Source organism: Ammospiza nelsoni, chromosome 2, assembly GCF_027579445.1.
Source record: "Ammospiza nelsoni isolate bAmmNel1 chromosome 2, bAmmNel1.pri, whole genome shotgun sequence".
Lineage (NCBI taxonomy): Eukaryota > Metazoa > Chordata > Aves > Passeriformes > Passerellidae > Ammospiza > Ammospiza nelsoni.
The window spans coordinates 49,853,881-49,873,754 of record NC_080634.1 but is presented as its reverse complement, the minus strand read 5'-3'; the positions used below and the strand labels follow the sequence as shown (position 1 = coordinate 49,873,754).

General features: G+C 44.7%; 2 protein-coding genes and 2 non-coding genes across 4 annotated transcripts; all 4 read right to left on the bottom strand.

The window, feature by feature from the left end:
• Positions 1 to 478: 478 nt before the first annotated feature.
• On the bottom strand, positions 479 to 2,581 carry RASL11A (RAS like family 11 member A). The gene is made up of 4 exons (XM_059465882.1): positions 2,415 to 2,581; positions 2,271 to 2,327; positions 2,112 to 2,191; positions 479 to 1,913 (listed from the first exon to the last, which is right to left on the bottom strand). The coding sequence occupies exons 1-4, from the start codon at positions 2,533 to 2,535 to the stop codon at positions 1,461 to 1,463; spliced, it is 711 nt and encodes a 236-aa protein (XP_059321865.1). The 5' UTR covers positions 2,536 to 2,581; the 3' UTR covers positions 479 to 1,460.
• Positions 2,582 to 7,109: 4,528 nt separating this feature from the next.
• On the bottom strand, positions 7,110 to 11,838 carry RPL21 (ribosomal protein L21). The gene is made up of 6 exons (XM_059466009.1): positions 11,787 to 11,838; positions 10,303 to 10,381; positions 9,686 to 9,747; positions 8,597 to 8,709; positions 7,788 to 7,938; positions 7,110 to 7,240 (listed from the first exon to the last, which is right to left on the bottom strand). The coding sequence occupies exons 2-6, from the start codon at positions 10,367 to 10,369 to the stop codon at positions 7,151 to 7,153; spliced, it is 483 nt and encodes a 160-aa protein (XP_059321992.1). The 5' UTR covers positions 10,370 to 10,381; positions 11,787 to 11,838; the 3' UTR covers positions 7,110 to 7,150.
• LOC132070428 (small nucleolar RNA SNORA27) lies at positions 8,405 to 8,537 on the bottom strand. Its single transcript, XR_009417992.1, has one exon. It is a non-coding gene; the product is annotated as a small nucleolar RNA SNORA27 (small nucleolar RNA).
• Positions 8,913 to 8,993, bottom strand: LOC132070415 (small nucleolar RNA SNORD102). The gene has a single exon (XR_009417979.1). It is a non-coding gene; the product is annotated as a small nucleolar RNA SNORD102 (small nucleolar RNA).
• Positions 11,839 to 19,874: the final 8,036 nt, after the last annotated feature.

Sequence of the window (19,874 nt, the reverse complement as noted above, 5' to 3'; positions counted from 1 at the left end):
AAGTCTGCCAGGGACATGCTCATTCTCACCAACCCTATCATCCTGCTCCTCTCAAACCCAGAGTCCTGGGCCTGGCAGAGCAACTCTCACAGTAAAGAAACATTTAACATGTGTTAAGTATTGTATTAACATGTTTAAGCAGTATTTGGTTTGTCCAGGCAGTTGCACAGAGCATTGTCTTTGACATGCTCAGTCCCCCTTCCCTCAATTAGCACCATCAGGAAGACTCAGATGCAGATAAAGAGTGAAGGTGGCCCAGGAAGCTTCAAGGCCCAGGGATCAGAAACAACAGAGACTGCCCACTAACTGCAAGGCATGGCACCTACCTGCCTTTCCTAACACAAGGAAAGAAGGAAGTGGTCTTTTGACTTACCTATTTTATTTTATAAAATAAACCTTACTGGCCTTGCACTTGAGTGAGAACAGCGAGTTTCCCCTGTACAGATTAATCCACTTCCACACTTTCCACTCAGCATGGAGTAGTTTTATTTCTCACATACATAATTCAGAAGCATACTGAAAGGGCAAAACCTACATTCCATGCTCAGACATCCAGCAAACAGTTAACAAAACCCATTCTAGTATGGTTTAGAGTTTATGTGAAGTAAGAGTAAAGCCTGACCTGTTTCCAATAGCTACAAAATTACTCCGGGGAAGATAAAGGTGTGATTCCTTTTAAATGTAGCTATTTTTTGTCCAAGGAAAAAGTCCTACGCATCAGTCCTTCCTATCATACATCTCCAGAGAAAGCAACAGCCAACCCACACACTCCTCTGCTGTGGATTGCTCAGCACTTTGTTCCACAGCAATCTGTAGGAGAAACTCAACCCTCCTGCCTGTTAAATGCTTGGGGCTCAAATTTTTAATTCTGTAGAAAAAATCTCTAAGGCACATGAGAAATTTGAGCTCATTCCTAACAGCCTATCAGCATTCAGGCTATTACAGGTGCAAGCAAAACAGCAGCTTTGAGGGAGAAAACAGTTCTGTTATAACCAGAATTCTTACAGACACTTTTGTATTTTCATGTTTAATGAAGAGAGCTTTTTTTTATCTCCTACAAAGTTTTCCACCAAGGGCTTTCCAAGCATTGTATAAAGGCAGGTAATGATTTACATCATTAACCCTCCCATTTTACAAACAGGAAATTGAAGCCTCCGGAGAAAATCATATGAATAGCTAAACACAGAAAAGCCCAGTCTCCCCAAAAAAGAAATGGAATCAAAGCCTCCTGGCAAAAGTCCCCTTTCCAACTAACTTTATTTAGTTGCTGTGCAGCTTTTTATTTCCTTTTTTTTTCATTTAAAAATAACCCAACCAGTCAAATGAGAGAACAGCAAGGAGATTGCAAGCTTTGACATACTTACTTCTACACTGCTGGCATTAGTACAAAAATAAAGATTTTTATTAACTAGTTTACAAAAATAAATTCTATTGAGTCCCAGAGGATGTCATTGGGATGTTTACTTGACTTTGGAAGATAAAGCCTGTTTGAAACGTCTCTTTAGATCTTGCATGTTGGGAGATTTGGGCCGAGGGATGATGGATGACCGCCTCCTGTCCGTGCTGCCGGCATGCTGTAGTTTGCTGACCTCCTTGCAAAGGTACTGGAAGACATCACAAACACCTTGGGAGTCCTCACTGGTGGAGATTTCCAAGAACAGGCTGCCCAGTTCATCTGCCAGCTGTAGTCCCTCTTTTGCCTGCACTTGCCTGGCATGGAGGAGATCTGCTTTGTTCCCCACAATAATGATGGGAGTCCTGGCGTCGGGGTGCACCTTGCGAATGTGCTGGTACAGAGGCTGGATGGACTGGTAGCTGCTGTAGTCTGTGATGGAGTAGACCAGCAGGAAGCCCTCTGCCCACTTCACACACCGGGACAGGGAGTCCAGCACCTGCACGCAGTCCTCCTGCACCTGCAGAACAACAGAGAGCACAGATTCGGCACTGGGTCATGAGAGTATAAAGACCAAGCACAGAACCATCAAGCGGGTCCAAAGGGAAACCTGAGCTCTGCCTCAGGTGACCAAGTCTGGGCATGCAGGAAATTTGGGCTCAAAAGCTGAACCTTTGGGTAGCAGAGGAGAACCGATTGATCCAAAACATCTCCGTACCTGAATGCACCCCGGCGTGTCTTGGATCTGCACGGCAACGTGGTCCCCGTCCAGATGGACGAGGCGGGAGTAGAGGCTGCCTGTGGAGCAGAGCGCCGTGAGCGCGGGCGGACGCGGGGCCCCGCCGCGCCCGGCCCCGCCGCGCCCCGCCCGCCTCACCTGTGTTGGGCTCGTAGTCGCCGATGAAGCGCTTGGTCAGGAACCGCACGATCATGGCTGAAACACAGAGCGCCACGTTAGGCGGGACGGACGGACGGGGGAAGAGGACGGGCAGGGGAAGGGGACGGGCAGCCCCGCACTCACCGCTCTTGCCGACGCCGCGGGCACCCAGCACGGCCAGGCGGAGCTGGGCGCCGGGCGGCCCCGGAGGGCACTCGGCGATGGGCGCCAGCAGGAAGGGCTGGGACATGCCCGGCAGGCGCATGGGAGAGGCGGCTCGGCGGCGAGAGGGCTCGCACGGCTCCGCTCGGCTCGGCCGGCAGCGCCCGGAGCGGCCGGCCACGGCGGCTTTTAAAGGCCCCGGCGGCGGCTCCGCCCTGGGGCCGCCCCGCTGCCGCTGCACCGCCCCCCCGCCGTACCGCCCTCTCCCGCGATTTACCCCCCCGGGTTATACCCCTTCCTCTTTCTCCCACCCTCCCCACTCCCAGGGCGTGGGGTGGTCCCGGCGGGCACAGCCCAGGGGTCTGGCGGACAGCCTGGGCAGGCCGTGCAACCTGCGTCCCACGGCAGGGGCGAGCATCCTGCTGGGCATCCCCCCCGCCCGAGGCAGACAGGCAAACGCACCACCCTCTCAGCAGTGACGGACTCCAGTCTTGAAAGAAAGGAAATTATTATTTTACCTCAGACTATTTTGTTTCCACACCCGAACATATTCCTCTACAGCCAATGTTGAAAACTCAGCTTGTGGATTGAACAACAGCCAGCCCTGAAACCTAAGTGGTCATGTTTGGGCCCTTTGGGTTTTTGAAGTAGAAAAGTTTTGGAGAAGAATGGTGCTCCACCATGGGCTGTCCTTAAATAGGACAGCCTCAGATCTGCAAGCAGCTGTGCAGATGTTTCAGTCTCCACAAACCATTGCCCTGGCTCCTGCTTCTGCTCTGTGCTGCCTTGCAACTGTGTGAGTACTTAAAAGATAAATAATCCATTCTGAGGCTGCTTTAATTTTTATTAGGGAGATACCACATGCCAGCAGGACACAACATGGAAAAGGACAGTGGATGGTACTCAAATGGACTGATCTCATGGCACAGAGGGATGGAGTCACCGTGAGAGCTGCAGATGCTTGGACAGCCCAAGTGACCCTGGATGCTCACACACAGGCAGATGAGTTAAGACAATCCTAATTACATCGGTTAAAGTAGCACCTGCAGAAAAGCATAGTGGAAGAAGCACTGTTGATTATTTGTGCTGCTTTAGTGCCAAAGAACCCTTATGGATTTCTTTTCACTTCCAAAAGCTATCAGCCTTAAAGTTCCTACTTTACTCCCCATCATGCTAGCAAGCTCTTTTCTTTTGGGAAAGAAGATTTCTCTGGTACCACTAAAAGCTTTTGGTTTCCATAGGTTCCCGCTATTGTCACCTCCCCCTAGTGATCCCCCTAGAGGATCGCTTGTCTTTGGCCTCACTCACAGAGCCAGCAGCAGCTATTTTTGTACACTTCTTTACAAAAGACCTATCAGAGCACATTCAGTGTGCCCCTGAAAAAATGCTACTGAAACAAGTCCATTCCAGGCAGAAGATTCCCAGGTGCTGAGCTGTGAAAGCAGCATTGAACAACCATCCTCAAACCTTGAGGAACTGCCTTGCCTGCTGCTGGGAGCACCCTCAAAGGGCAAGTAGGGGTGGTCAAGCAGAGAGATAACGTTGCCCAAGCCCAGGCAGGATGCCCTGTGAAGGAATTCACGTCCAGGGTGTGATGGACTGTGTCTCCATCAACACCTACCCAGGTACAACAGGAGCAGCTCAGTAAATTGAAGCATTGGGGGCCCAGATTAGCTGTCCCCATGCTGCAGACTAAGCACCCCTGGGATGTGTGGGCCTCCAGGCTATTCCAAGGGGCCTTTCTCTGCTCTGCAGGCCCCACTTGGAAGTGCCAGGCTGTACTTTTTTAACCCCCTCTGTGGATGGCCTATCCCACTATCCCTATGGCCCATCACGATCCCCTTTCCCTCAGCAACACTGCTCAGTGCCAGGTATGCCATACTGCTGCCTGACACACCCTGCCGTTCCAAGCTCTGGCAGCATTCAACAGCAGTACTTTTGGGGGGAGTAGGTGGCTTGTTCCTGTGATGGTGGCATGGAGAATATCCTGAGAGCATCTGGAGCTTCTTTTTTTTTATTTTTCTGAGTTCCTAAGCTGTATGGGTGCTGCTGGTGGGAGCAATGTTCCTACCTTGTGCAGCCTCTGTACTGACAATGGTTCCTCCTTCCACTTCCTAGTCCTGCCTTTTCACTGACCCTCCCTGCCTGATACTGCCTACACAGTGCTCAGGAAACCTCAAATCATGCTGTTGCCAATAGACTGAAAAAGATGAAGCTGACAGCTCAGAAGGCAGCTTCCTTGCTGCTTCTCTAGGAGACAACAGGAGATTTTGCCAGGGGTAAAGGTTTATGGCTGTAAAGGAGCCTCAGAACAGGACTGCAGAGAACTGGTTACAGCTCATGGATTTAGTGTGTAAAACCCTTCCAGAGCCAAGTCAAAACTAGTGACTCCAAACCCTGTAAGGAACATGCTTCATGTTTCAGCTCAGGACTGGAGATGTCTCTACAGGCAGTGCTTCAGCTTTTCCCAATTCACAGATCTCCCTCTTTCGTCAGGATTGTGCAAAAACAGGGCAGCCAAACACACAGGAAGCAAAATTCAGCAGCTGAGATCAGGTACTGAGATCTGTTAAGTGTCTGGGCTGTGAAACCTCAGATGAGTGTGGAAAACCCCCACTTCACTAAGTGCAACAAACAGGCTACACATTCAATTTACACATAAAATTTATTTGTCCTCTTTCCAAACATTAAAAACAAACAAAAAAGGTTATTTTCTTCCTGTATAAACCCAGATTCATTTTCAGTCATTTCTGGGAATCCTGACCAAGAAAACCTTCCCAACCTCACTTCCCAGCCTAGATGGCTTCCAAATATGCATTTACAACCAACTACCATTGGCATAGTGACCTTAAAAACACTTTTTTAAAATAAATTGCATAGTGTTGCAATGCAGTGTCTCTGGGAGCACAGCTCTTAAACAGGACCACTGCAATGCTGTCCAGTCTTAGTATTCCAATTTGTTGAAAGTAAGTTCAAAAAGTTTAGAACTGTGCCCCACTTATGATGTTAATCATTTCATCATGCTGCTACAGCTAATCTGCCGTGATTTTGACAAATGAGTACTAACCAAACACAGAACCAAAATAGCTTAGACATGCATGAGAAGCAAATTTAAAATGCCATCACCAGTTTGTATCCAATAGCCTCCCACTTAATTCCTACAAAGCCTAGTGGAAAATGATGCTTATCTTGTAGGGCAAATACCACTTTTAAATGGCTGTGGAAACTGACAAGCCAAGGAGGTTGATAAAGCTCACAAATCTTGCTGCTCCAAGAAAAGCCCCTTGACCATAAAAGCCAAGTGCATGTGGTGCTCAGCTCCACTGTCATGGAGCAGCCTGCTAAGGGGCATGCTCTTCCAAGTCACTTCCAAAGTCATTCCACCTATACAGCCTGCTGCATCTTCTGAGATGGGAGCTTGGAGAACTTCAAACATAGCAATCTGCTCACTGGAACTTGGAAACTCCAGCCCATCCAACCTAAAGCCCTTCACCCTAAACACCAGCCCAAGCCAGATTCTGAATTCAAGGTCTGAAACCTACATTCCATGGGAATGGGAACACCCACGATTGAGAGTTAGGTAAAAGCAAACCTCATCATCTCGGAGTTCCTTACTCCCACACTTAGAAGCTGCCCTGCAATTCACTGTTCAGCAACTCTCAGCGGTGAACACCTACAAACAGCTTGAGGTCACTTGCTGCTCCAGTACTTCTGTCTACACGTAGACATGACTTTTACATCACTTACTGAAGGCAGCTGAGCAATGCCTGACATGACACTTCAAGGTAAACTATTATTTACCTGTAACTACAAAACAAGCCTGAGACTGTGCGCTTTCAAGGCTAACCAAGCAGATTCCCTTCAGCAGTCTGTAGCAGGCTGCACACTGCTTCAAGCAAAGCTCACTAAACCAGCACTGGTTAGTAAACACTCAGCTGAAAATCTTCTTCCATTTAAGAACTGCACGGGTGGCAGTGGGCTTTTGTGAGACATGAGTAAATCTGGGATGAGAGGAATTCACTGCAACATTCAACAGGCATGCAATAAACATATAAAGTGCAAGTGTTTAGTAGCTATACCAGCCAATTAAAATGTTAAAAATCAAAATACAAAGGCTGGCAGTTCTGGAATGAAACCCGTTTCTAAACTACCACTATTTTGTAAGAAGGCTTATTGGCATGGGGATGCTGTAAACATTATTTTGCAAGTTACACTGATGGAAGAACAAAATTTGCCTACAGACATTTCCCTAGAGGTTGTTTTCAAAAATGGCTTCAACAATTCCTCAGTATTCATGAGGCTCCTTAGCCAAAACCTTGCATCAATGAAATCTGAAACACCTTATCTCTTTTCCTACAAAAAAAAAATAAAAACCAAGCCTTCAGTTGGCATTGGCCAATTCTTAATACAAATTCTTAGTTTGCTGGTGAAATATTCTGTGTCCCCTTATAATAGCTCATGATCATTACTAAGCACTAGCAAATTTCAGCATTCCTAGCATTTATCATCTATATAGATGATGAAATTCGTCAGCAAAAGCTGCAGATGATTTCAATGACTAAGCAGCATGGTAAATGCAAGCTAAATAAATATACTTCAATAAAAGGTTTCTAAAGCATCTGTTCAAGCAAAAAAGCCCCAAACCCAACTAAATGAATCAGCCACAATCACATACACTTGTCCAAAACCATATCTTTAGTTTATTTTTTAAACATACATTATGCCATGAATTCATAAGGAATTGGCTCCAGCAGCTCTGGATCCTTGCCATTAGTTCTCACAAAGTGTGCTTCTCTTGGTGGAGCAGGCTGTAAACAGAAGAAAAGCATCTTTTCAGAAAATAACATTTTGTCAACCATTTAGCACATTATTATATAATCATTACAGCAATTTTACCATTCCTAGTCTCATAAACTTGATTCAGAGAGTAGCAATAAGAAAATTATCTGCCAGAAAATGTGCCTGACTCTTGCTACTGAATTAAAAAACCTATGCTTTACTCTCTGCAGCTCATCAACCCAATGAACACGGAGTGATGTATCCTGCAGCTCCAGAAGCAATAGCCATTATCTCTTCTCTGAAGTCTGGTTATTAATTCTTTCCTTCAAGGCTTACAATAGGACCTGTTGAAACTAAAAACTCACCTATAAAGCAAAGACTCTACTGACCCTAAAACCATCCAGAGCTGCTGCTGCAGCCTTTGTTCAAGGCTACAACTACAATTTTCCATGGCACAGAGCAGTGCTCAGCCACAAACATCCAGACAGGCTAAATGCCGACGCACTGCATGAGGCCACTACTCCAAGAACGCAGTCATCTCCTGCTCAAGGATTGTGACCTAAACAGAAACATTACCTGGCGTTTCAGCTGAACCCAAATGCCTTTTTCCTTTGCTTCCTTTTTCTTCCTTTCATTTTCCTTCACGCGCTGCAGGAAGCTGTCTCTGCTCTTGGAATGTTTAATATGCTCTATACGCACATTAATTCTCTTGGCCAGAATCTTGCCCCTAAGAAAGGCAGGCAGTTTTTAATCTACACTTGAAAAAGGTCACATTAAATCAAGACTTACAGACCTTACAGAACTAACTCCATAAGCTCAATTACAGGTAATTTTTTTTTAAAGGGCAGTATCTCAAAACACTGCTGCAGATGCACATCAGATATAACTTACATATAACTAAAAGCTTATTATCATATAACAAAGTAATATATAACAATGTGCTGACAATTTCAAATTAAAATTGTGGAGAATACAGTTTTAGCCTCTTAGCATACAAACAAGTAATTTTATTACCAATGCACAACAGGCCAGCTCCTGGAACCAAAAGAAAACCTATTTGTTTTTTACTAAACTGTACAAAATTCAGCTGGTTCCACCTACATACTAGTATTTAAAAAGGGCTTCAATGCCAGCACACTGGCTGAGAAGCCCTGCTAGGTAATGTGACTTTAGGTGCTGGTAAGAGAAACAAAAAATGTTTCCTCTGACAGGATCCAAGTCAAATGAGCATCATTTGCTTGGGTTATAAAAAGGAAATACACTTTACCCACCTTGAATGACCAATCAAGACAAGATCTGTCTAACTGGTAAAGTGAAAGGAGGGTGCAATCACAGTTCAACTTTCTCAAATACCAAGTTTCAATTCAGAGGATTTCATTACTTACTTAACCTGCTTGTTAACAATAATGCCCACAGCGTGCTGAGTAACATTATACACCCTTCCAGTCTTGCCATGGTAACACTTGTGGGGCATGCCTTTTTGAACAGTACCCATGCCCTGTTAAGAAACATAAAGAAAAGGGGGGGAAAAAAAGGAGGGGGAAGGGAAAAAAGGGTTTTTCTTTAAGAAGTAATTTAAAGTATACATTTCAAATTATTTGAGATTTATTACAAAATATTCCCATTTTACCCCAAAGGTGGAATTCATCGCCATGCATTTTGCATCTGAAGACTACCAAATTTTGCTACATCAGTTCTGGTAGCTTTCAGTGTCGGTGAAATGACAGATCACTTTGCTTTCAAGACAAGCAAGCAATCACAAGAGACATTCATCATCAAGCTCCAGTGTGTGAGGAAGTGTCAATTCTGAACAATACGTTCTCCAAGTCAAACAACAAACTAGCAAATTAAACACCATCTTCTGTGTGACTGCTACAAGAACATGGCATTCCAAATGAAACCAAAGGATTCAACCAAATAGGAATCCTTGATGAAAGGCTTTCACGTTCACTGCAACTCAGTTGTGAAAGTACAGCTGACTTTAAAAAGTGTACTTTTTAAAGTACAAGTGATGGGAAATGCTGCTTCACTGTTCTCCCCTTTATTAGTATATATGATGTATCCTCTCATTTATTTCTTGATTTCTAGTTTTAGTATAGCTTTGCAATCACCTAACTATGAACCCCCCACCACAAATCATGGTTCATAATAGAATATCAACTAAGTGACAGCTGAGGCTCCTAGGAAAGCTGTGCCAGTAGCCAACTCAAATATTGGCTATGGCATACTTCCCTTTTGCAGCTGAATACACCAAAACAAAGCACACCCAAATTATATGTATCTACAAAACCCCACATACACCAGCATGTGACGCTGGTTCAGTACCACTGTCATTCCAATATTGCTCCCTAAGTGAGCACAGGCACTTGTGTTGGCACACGTGACCCAAGCAACAAGAGCCCAACCCAAGGAGCTGGAGACCGCTCAGGACCACACTGCTTCAGCTTTCAGTCACACAGCACTGCAGAAAGTACCTTGATATCCACTATGTCACCCTTCTTGTAGATCCGCATATAGGTAGCCAGAGGGACCACTCCTGTTAAAGAGATACAAATTTGGATACTTAGGAAGTCTGGAATTTCACACACACATAAAAAGGATGAGGGACACAGATCATGCACATGATACAGTTTTCCTAAATACCTCAAAAATCAAACCATGCCTTTTTAAAGCAGTAATTACACACTTAACACTTTTAAAATGCCCAGCTAAAGAAAAATCAGATTTGTGTTCCAAATGCCAAAATTGAAGAGACATTAAACTATTTAATTTAGCAATATAAATGCAACTGCTTATTGATCAGAGGAAAAACCCCTCTATGTTTTAAGTAACTGCTGAAGTACTTTCCTCACCTTCAGATTAATTTTCAAGCACTGACAGAATTAGCACTGTGGCTACTGCCAAACAACCAGAATACCAAAGCATTTGCAGTAAGAGCTCAGAGCTCTGTGTATAGTTCCACAGAGCTTTCAGCCCAAGTTGTCAGAAATCCCTTGGCACAAGGCCTTGTTTCACAGCCCATCCCCAGGGAGTGCAGCTGTCCATCAGGGCAGTGAGTGGATGCAGTGCTGGCACTGCCAGGGACACTCACCATGCTTGCGGAAGGGCCTGGAGAACATGTAACGCGTCCCCCTCCTCTTTCCCTTTGTGTTCGTCATTTTGGCTGGTTACTGTAAAAAAAAAGGCAAATTATTCACAACTATCAGTTCACTCACCTCAAAGCTGATGGAATTTTCAAGTATTTCGGATTAATGGACTCTTTAAGCCTATTCAAAACGACATTGCTTCAATTCAAGCAATGGGATTCACTTAGGCATCCAAAGAAATCAGAGCTTACAGGACCACAGCTTAACTCAGGTTAGAATGGATGCCAGCAAGGTCCTCAGTTTAACTCCTGCTTACAGCAAGGTCTGCTGAGGTCAAACCAAGCTACTCAAGAACTTTCTCCGCTCAGGTCTTGAAACTTGACTGGATAAAGTTCTTGAGCAGGACCAAAGAATATTCAGAATTAGAAGGGACCCACGAGGACCAACTCTTGGCTCTGTTGACAACACCAGAAGAGTCACAGCATGTAACTGAGAGCATGGTTCAGAAGATTATTGAACTCTCTAGGGCTGGTGCTGTGACTAGCTTCCCCAGGGAGCCCATTCCAGTGCCCAACCACCCTTGGAGTGAAAATCCAAACCCTGATACCCAAATTAAAACCTTCCCTGACACATCTTCATGCCACTTCCTCAGGTCCCATCTCTGGTCACCACAAAGATCAGTGACTGCCCCTCCACTTCCACTCATGCAGAAGCAGTAGCAATGAGGAGCAGCTACTCCTTGTATTACTTTCCCCCAAGACCTTACTGCACAGCCTTCCTAGGGAGCATATTTGGAGGCCTGGCTGTTGCCATTAACATTATTCCCCTTATAACCAGTCTGAGCTTCTCCAGATGTCAGCTGGCTGTTCCATGCTCTTTCCACATGCCCTTGCCAGGCATCAGGATACCTCCTCTCGCTGCGAGATGCCCCTCGATGACACCTCTGCCCCGTTCCCTAAGCCCCTCCTTACAAGGCATCCATAAGGCAGAACCCCCACCACATTTACAGGCCACTATTCCGTCAGACACAAGGCTCACATGCTCCGCAGGCCTACGCGGCCATCCCGGCGTTGTCGGCCCCGAGGAGCCGTCCCTGTGCCGCCTTCCCTGTCCCGGCATTCCCGCCGGGGTGGCCGGGCCCGCCGCCACGTGCTGCGGCGCTGCTGCTCCGCACCGGCTCCCGCCGCGGGCCTCGGCGGCCCCTGCCTCCCTCAGCACCCCCCCTGCCTCCCTCCCTCCCTCAGCACCCTCTGCACCGCCATCCCACTCGCCACCCGCAATCCACCCGGCACCGCCACCCGCAACCCGCGGCCTCCTCGCTCCCCCACTCCCCGCCCCAGGAAGGCCGTGGTGCTCCCATCAGAGCCGGCGGCCCCCCGCCCGCCCCCGCCGGCAGCAGGAGCCCTCCGGCCGCGTCCCCGCTCCGTGTCCCCGGCACCCCGCGTCCCCAGCGCGTCCCCCGGAGCGGTGGAGGGGCGCGGGCGCTCACCGTGCGTGCGCACAAAATGGCGCCCCGGCTCCAAAGGAAGGGGGCGGTGCCGCGCCCGCCCTTAACAGCGGGGCCTCGGCGGGGCTGTCCGCACCGCGCCTGACGGGAAGGGAACGGCCTGAGGGGCAGCCGGCCCCGGGATGCTGATCCCGAAAAACAGCAGCGGCACAAGGCGGATCCTGCGGCTAAAGCAGGGACTAACGCCGCGGGTTTCAGGGCTGTGCGTGTGTTTTCATGGCAACGGGCAGAAAGCGATGCACAGGAAGTTCCAGCTGAATGCGAGGAAGAGCTTGCTTCCTCTGCGGTGACCGCGCACTGGACAGAGCGCCCAGAGAGGTTGTGGAGCCTCTTAAAGAACTCTCCGGACGCAATGCTGTGCCATGTGGTGTTGCACGGCCCTGCGGGAGCAGGGAGTCTGGACCAGATGCCCCTTCCAGCCTGAGGCACCCTGTGACTCTGATAGGGGGGTGGGAGAGGTCTGGCAGCGGGGCTGTCGGGAACAGGGAAAACAAGCGATGTGTCCGTCAGGGATCCCGAGGAGCGAGTCCTGCGGTGAGCCGCTGGCCCGCCATCCTTAAGGAAACAAGTTTGGAAACGTAAGACATAAGCAGCCAGCAGGGTGTTTTACGACGTGAAAGTAGTACGCCAGCATTTAAATTGGCGGCAGTGTGAGGGTGCCCGCGCTGCTGTGTGTCAGTCACGGCTGCCCGACCGGAGATCCCGCATTCCCGGGCAGGGAAGCGGGCTGGGAGAAGCATGCTAACAAACAGGCGAAGAGGCTGCGCAGGTTTGGGTTTTCTTAGTGTTGTAATGAGGTTTTTCGTATTATGATGCCATAATCTTCAGTTTGTATGGCAGAGATTTCCACCAGATAAATAAAGCCCGGATTCTCCACGAAGAGCCCTCGCAGTGCCACAGGTTGCATGGAGAAGGAAGGGAGTGGTGAGCAGGTTCCCGAGCCGGCAGAGTGACTCGCTGTGTTTGTGCATCTCTGGTATCGGAGCAGACAGGAATCACCTTGGGAATCACTGGTTGCAGTGAGTCAAGAGAGGGCCTCCTTCCCCCAGGCTAAACATGCAGGGACGGTTCAAAAGTTGTCTTTGCTGAGGAGTTGCCCTACTGCAAAATTCTTGTTTTGAATGAACGAAGCACTTATTTAATTTACGGGAGGAATGATTACTTAAAGTGGGGTATAAAATCCTTCTTGATCCTCTGACTAACCTCACGGTTCTGCTGATACTGTCTTGCAAAACTCAAGCCTTTTCAATCATCACTTGGAAGCAAGTTTATGGATCACAAGAATGGATAGAGAGGATTAAATTCACTATCATGTTCTGCTTACAGAGCTGCCTGGCAGGACGTGTTCTGACAGACAGGCCCTGTCTCCACATGAAACCTCTTGGAGTAAAGTGTTATATTTAGAAAAATGTGTCTGTACTCATCCCTTCACCATGAAAAATCTAGATTTTACAGGACCTGATATCTATGCAGAGAAAAATCTATATAATTTAATATGCATTCAGCCTAGATACCGTGAAACTTTTCCAAGCATTACAAGCCTGAACAGATCTTTGGTGAGAAAGTGCATTGACAACAGATTTCAGAGAGGATATCAAGCAAAGACAGAAAGCCAAATCCTAAAAGGCATTATTGGGTAAAGGAAGCTAGGCATTTGCAGTGAGTGAGGTGAATGCCTTAATCTTGCCAGTGATTTACATGGAGGACATATCGCCACATCCACCGGGAAGGAACAGGGAAGAAACACCACATGCTAAAACCCATGTCCACAAGCAGAACACATATGGAAACACATATGGAAAGTGTCATTCATAAGGGAGTGGTAACTGGGAACTCACTTGAACTCTGCTCTGTTTGTGGCCAAGTAACACATTCAGAATTTGCTACATATTTTTTCCTGAATAACATGACAGGTTGATTCAAATTTCTGTAATGTTTTTTATTCATAAATTTACCTGGATTAGCACATTCCCAGGATCCTTCTTTAGCTCCACATTTCAAAGAAACAATCATGTTTCACAGTTTGTCTCCATTGAATCATTCCCTAGGCATGCTGAGTCTGATCCAGAAATCCATCTTATCTACCAACGTTTGATACATGGTTTCCCAAAACTGAGACCTGATGAACAGTTAAAGACTGCAAAGCATTTGCATATTGCTCACAAAAAGATTTCTTAATAATGGCTGTCTGCAGCAGATAAAGATGCTCAATTTGTGGGGTGAGTTCTGGTCTGGAAGCTGGAGCTAGGAGCCAAGCAGATGTGGGGGAGACCTGCAGCTCTGCATTCCAGACTGCATGTGCTCCCCTTGCTGCCCTGCCCTCTCATAAACCCAGCCTAAACTGCTTTTCCCTGATCAAACTGAAGTTGTAGGATGCAGACTCCAATTTCTCCTAGGCTGTAGGCAAGCACCACATCTGGTTCTGCTCCAGAAACACCAGGTACTCAAGATGGTGAACACAAGTAGCAATCCACAGCTTAACACAAACATCCAAAACACTGTGACAGTCCCAGACTGGTGCTCCACCCATTGACGTACGCCAAAAATCTTTCTACACCATGCTAAACTGCTTCCCTCCCACTTTGCCTGGTGTGGAGGTAGAGCAAGACAGGGAAAACAGCTTCAGTGGGAGCCAATTCAAAAGTTGCTGGGGAAGGGAGCTTGAAAGGGAGGGCTCATTAGAAGTCAGAGGAGTGGAGGGTAGATAAACATCACTTTGTTTTTCTCAGAGTGGAAAGTACCATGCCAAGCCCCAACCGCTTTCAGTCCCCAAGTTCCCACAGTCAGGATTCTGGTGTCTTCTCTGGGACAGCCCTATTCTCTTCTGACATTTCTCTGCAGCATCTGTGTGGATGATGGCTCTCTGTAAAGAATAAATGTGCTGTGATGATTCTGCACATGGGGTTGCCCGGAATCCTTCACTGAAATTTTAATGCACAGTGGGATCTGGCTTGCTCCTATGCTTAGTGGACCAAGTGATACACACACAGATCCTAAGTGTGACATTCTGTTTGTGTTGGTTTATTCAGCAGGTGTGTGGAAAGAATTTAAATTAATGAGAGTTTGTAAAGTGCTTTGAGGTGAAAAATGAAAAATATTCCCCTTCACTAAGGTGTAGGTTTCCTGTGTCTCACAAAATGCATTCATTACATATAAAGATAAAAAGCTGATTAGGACTGGAGTTAAATTTTAACAGAAATAACTGTGAATAAGTGTTAAAGAGGATTAAAATCTACAGTTCCCTTTGTGATAACATTGCAAAACCAAGATCCTAAATTGAAAATCAAGATTGTGAAGTTAATTGGTTACCCCATTTACAGAAGTGCAGCATCTATACTGTGCTTTTGATTGAAAAGTTACTGACCAAAGTAATCTGTCACCTCCTCAGCTGACCCAGTTATTCCATTGTTCACTCTTTCCAAAAGGATCATGTTATATGGCATCTCAGAGTCATGCTTCTGTCCCCTTTTATGGTCTCTTCAGCTCCCCCATGATTCTAGCCCTAACAACCAAACTTTTTATTTCTGTAGTTAGTTCATCTCTTTATCCACAAATCCCCTTCTGTAAATGCAAGCTTGAGCCTAGTTCCATGGGAGTTAAAATCAATCAAATTAGTGTCTAATCAACAAACCTCCTTCCAAAAATGACAGTGCAGACAAATTTCTTCAAAGGACTCACTGTGGAATTGCAGAAGTGCCAGTACAGGTGGATATACTGAGCTGCATTGCCAGTGAGGCATATCATGGGGAAAGGAATGGGAAAAATGACAGCCTTTGAGAGAAATAAAAAGGCAAAAAACTCTGTTTACCAAGAATTGTGATGGGGCTCAGCATGTCACACATGGGTGGAAGTTTTCATTACACTTATGGTATTACAAATTTGTTGCAAATTCAAAGTGTTCCTCGATGCAGGAGGATTGATGCCAGAGTGAAACAAATGGCCCTTTCCCCGTCATTATCTAGACTGCAACATGAAATCTCAAATACTGAACAAGTTCTGTCATTCCACTGCTTATTTGATTAACATAGCATTCTACCTATACAGAAATCATCGGGAACTTCCAAGGAAGCAGTTTTGTAACTGTGACCATCTTCTTACAGGTACCAATAATATAAGACATTTATCAAACTTCATTTCAAAAGCAATTAAGGTCCCTTTCTTTCCTTACTAACAAAGCAACTTCTCAATCAATTGGTTTTATTATTCAATGTATCCATTATTCAGTTATTCAACTGGTATCATCATTCAGCGTTTTCTCAAACTTCTTGTGTTTCCACATTTTTGTCTCTCTGTAACCTCTCCTGGGTCCAAACCAGTTACCCAGGAACAAGCAACTCCTTATACTGTCACCATCAGCTTTACTGTAGTTTACTTGTTTTGGCTAAAGGTGATTAGCCACTCCTACACTGATACAGCTGATAATTGCAGAAAATTCCTCTCCTTTGTCATGGAGGAACTCAGCTGCTGCCAGCAGCAAATCTGCATAAGGTGGGGATTTTTGTGGGGATTTTCATGGGGAATGTATGGGATATAAGTACACAATTAATATTCAAATATATTTTTTAAAATCTGATCTTTCGTAATCCAACCTTGAGCCTTTTGCTAGCCCTCTTGGGAATTACTAACTGCAGCTGAAGAACTGGCTTAATGATTAGGGTGCTATTTTCTCTTCCTTTATGTCTGATCTTATGCGTTCTTCTAGCTGGAAGAACAATGCTTGCCCTTTTTCTGTAATTATTTGCACAGAATATCTCCTGTACACTTTAATTTTACCAAACTAAATTCTCCATTCTCCTGAAGCCTCCACACACTTAGCAAGCTCTGTGCATTTTCTCCCATTCCCACACACCTCTTTTGATTATCAGTGATCCAATTTATACACAACAGTCCTGGTTAACTTGCTGACTGTGAACCCATTACTGCTGAGATACTTTCTGCTGTGTACCGAGGATGATCACAATCATCAACAAAACAAAGGTGCTGTAGTTTAAAAAGGTCTGATGGATATAAGTGCACAAAGTAAAAATGTGGGTGGAATCATTCTCTCATCTATAAATACTCTATGGCATTCTATTAGCAAATTGGCATCTGAAGTAGCCATTTGCATTTCTCATTAATTGTTCTGATCACAGCTATTAGCATAATTGTTTTTAATTACTTATGAAATGGCAAAGAACCTTGCTGGAATGAAAGGGCTATATAAAATATTGCTGGTTTCCTTTCGGGTAAAGAAATGTTGTCTACTTAGTGTTAGCTGAACTCAAGTAAGCACAAATTTAAATTTCTCTTCCAGCTATGCCAGGTTAAATTTGCTTTTCTGTATGAATGTCTAAAGACAAAGTAGACTTTTTATGATTTTAATAGAGCTACAAAATGCTGTTTTGAATAATGCATGAAGTAACCAGAGTTATTGCAAACTCATTGTAACAATCTTCCAGTAAACATTATCGTCTCGACTCTAGATTTAAATATTTGGATGCCAAAAGAAACTCCTATCCTGTTTCCATAGTATCTTCTTGAAAGAAAAGGAAGGAAGGATCACATCCAGAATCTACAGGAGTAAAAAGCACACTGTTATCTGCATTAGAGTGCTTCACATGTGTTTATAATTCCACTTAAGTATTCTTTCCTAGGTGCTTTAGCAGAGTTTGGATCTGTGGTCAGAAAATGTTGGCCTTCACTGAGTGATTTCCTTTCTGCCTCCTTTCCAAAGTGGGAAATGGTCTGTAGCTTCTGCAGTCATACACGTGCCAGTATCTTAAATGATGAACCTGAGACAAGAGTCCTTGACATCACAAGGTGCAAATGCCTTAAAACAGTTGTACTTTTAAAAAGTACATGTGCATTTATTTTCACCCTGTTTTGAACATTTTCAGTCCTGCCGTAATTTTCCAGCTTTCTAGCTGACTGAGCCATAAACTTGTTCTAATAAGGTGAATTTCTCAAGTAATCCTCATCACCTGATCCCAGGAACTGTGGTTGCAAGGGAGCTATCAAATATCACAAGGCTTGCGATAAAATAATGAGAGTTGGCTACACTCTGACAACCCCTGTCAGTGAGACAACAATAGCTGCTCTGAACAAATACTGCAGCCTGAAAGGAACAAATTAATGGTCAGTCAAGGAGAAGTGAAACAGAGAATTAGCGAAGGATAAACTTGACCAAACTTTGACCAACCGAGGATAAACTAGACCAACTTTCCCATCTATGTAACAGGAATAGTAGGACATATTTATGGATTATATATATATGGGGTTATTGTAAACGATCAATTAATTCGTATTTGGGAAATGCTGTGGAGTCCTTCATGGAATGTGCAAAATAGCAATGTGAGCTAATCGGCATATGGGCTACTCCAAGGTAGCTGCAACTTATTCAAGGGAAAGAGTCACGTGAAGGGACAAAACAAGGAAAAATTCCCACAGGGCAAATAGCAATAAGTGCTGCAGGGAGAGAGAAGGAAATGAAATTGCAGGGCAAATGGAAGGAGGAAATGAGACCATGCGGGACAAAGAGGTGATGCTTGGACTGCTGCAGTATAAAGACACAGGGCACAAACTGCAGGAAATGGAGCTTTATTAGTTCCGCTGCTCTTGCAATAACGTGCAGTTGATTGGTGGGTTTGGATTTTTTCTTTGTTTGGGTTTTTTTTTTCCTTTTCTGTTTGTTTGTGGGGTTTTATTTAGCTTTGTTTTTAGAAAAAACTAAGTATAACCAGAAAAAAACAAATATAACCAGATGGGAGTATTTAACTGACCATCTGCAAGTACAGAGGGGAACTGTGGGTTCTCCAGGGTATCAATCTTGCAAGAGAAGAAATCAAAATTATTCTACTTCTGTACTGCTAACAAAGAGAGCATTGTTTGAGAACTGATTGCAACAAGGACTTGAACAATAGCTTTAGATCAGCGGAAGCACAAAATATTGCTGTGACATATGTTTCATTAAAACAAAAGTAATTCACCATCCGTTAGTGTCATGAAAGACACTGGCTATTAACAGTAAATGCTCTTTAACAAATCTATTATCTCCACAAAGCAGTTTCCAGTATTTTTTTTCTACCTCTTATTGGATATTATTTCCTACTGCATATCTATCTCCATGCTGGTTTACATATTCCTCCTTAGCCTCCCTTGTATCTTGGTACTGCAGAGGGCTGATGAGTGGGGGAGACTGTAAGGATACAAAGTCTTCACCTGGAGGCTGCCTGTTGTCAGATGGTGCGTCACTGTTGTTATTCCGTGACAGCTAATCTTGCTTTTGGGAAACTGCTGCGCAGATCACAAAAATAAAACCTTGCTGACTGCAACGGGAAGCGTTGCTTGGTATTTTGGTAGGGAACACAGAGACTGAGGAGGCATCTTGTACTTCTTACCTCTAACAATGGATTTTCCAAGTTAGCGTTAGAGACTGTCACTGACTCACGACGTTTCAGATTAAGGAGAAACTGGAGTTACTGAAACAGTGGCATCTCAAGTGCCTGGATCAAGGATCAAAGCCATTAATTTTTAAAAAGTTTCCATTTTGAAAGCATTTCATTAAAATATTAACTCCCCCTTTTTAAACATACTTGTGGCTTTATTTATTCAAAAGGTTATGTTCAGAACAGTGTAACAGTGTAAAAAATAACACAGTTATTATTTTTGTGCCTAGCCCACATCCTTTTATATCAAGATCACCAAGACCCAAGCTATGCACACTTCTCTTGCAGAATACAATAACATCATTCAAAAGAGTTACCATTTTATAAATGGACTCTTTTTCTACAAATTATAACTTTATTTCCAGTTAGAATGCCACCTTTTTTTAGAAGTCTAAAGACTCAACATTGATAAAAGTTTAGAAATCTACTGTTATTTTCAACACAACTATATTCTTACATTTTACAGTCCATTGGAAATCTCTCTTAACTGACGTATATTTTATATTTGTAGAAATTTTTATTCAGTTTAGTAGCATAACATTTTTTATTTTCCCTTTTAGCTTCTCAGATGCTGGTTATCCTTTGTATAGCAGATTAATTGTTTGCCAGCTATACATATATGGCAAGATGCCCAGTATCAGCTGAG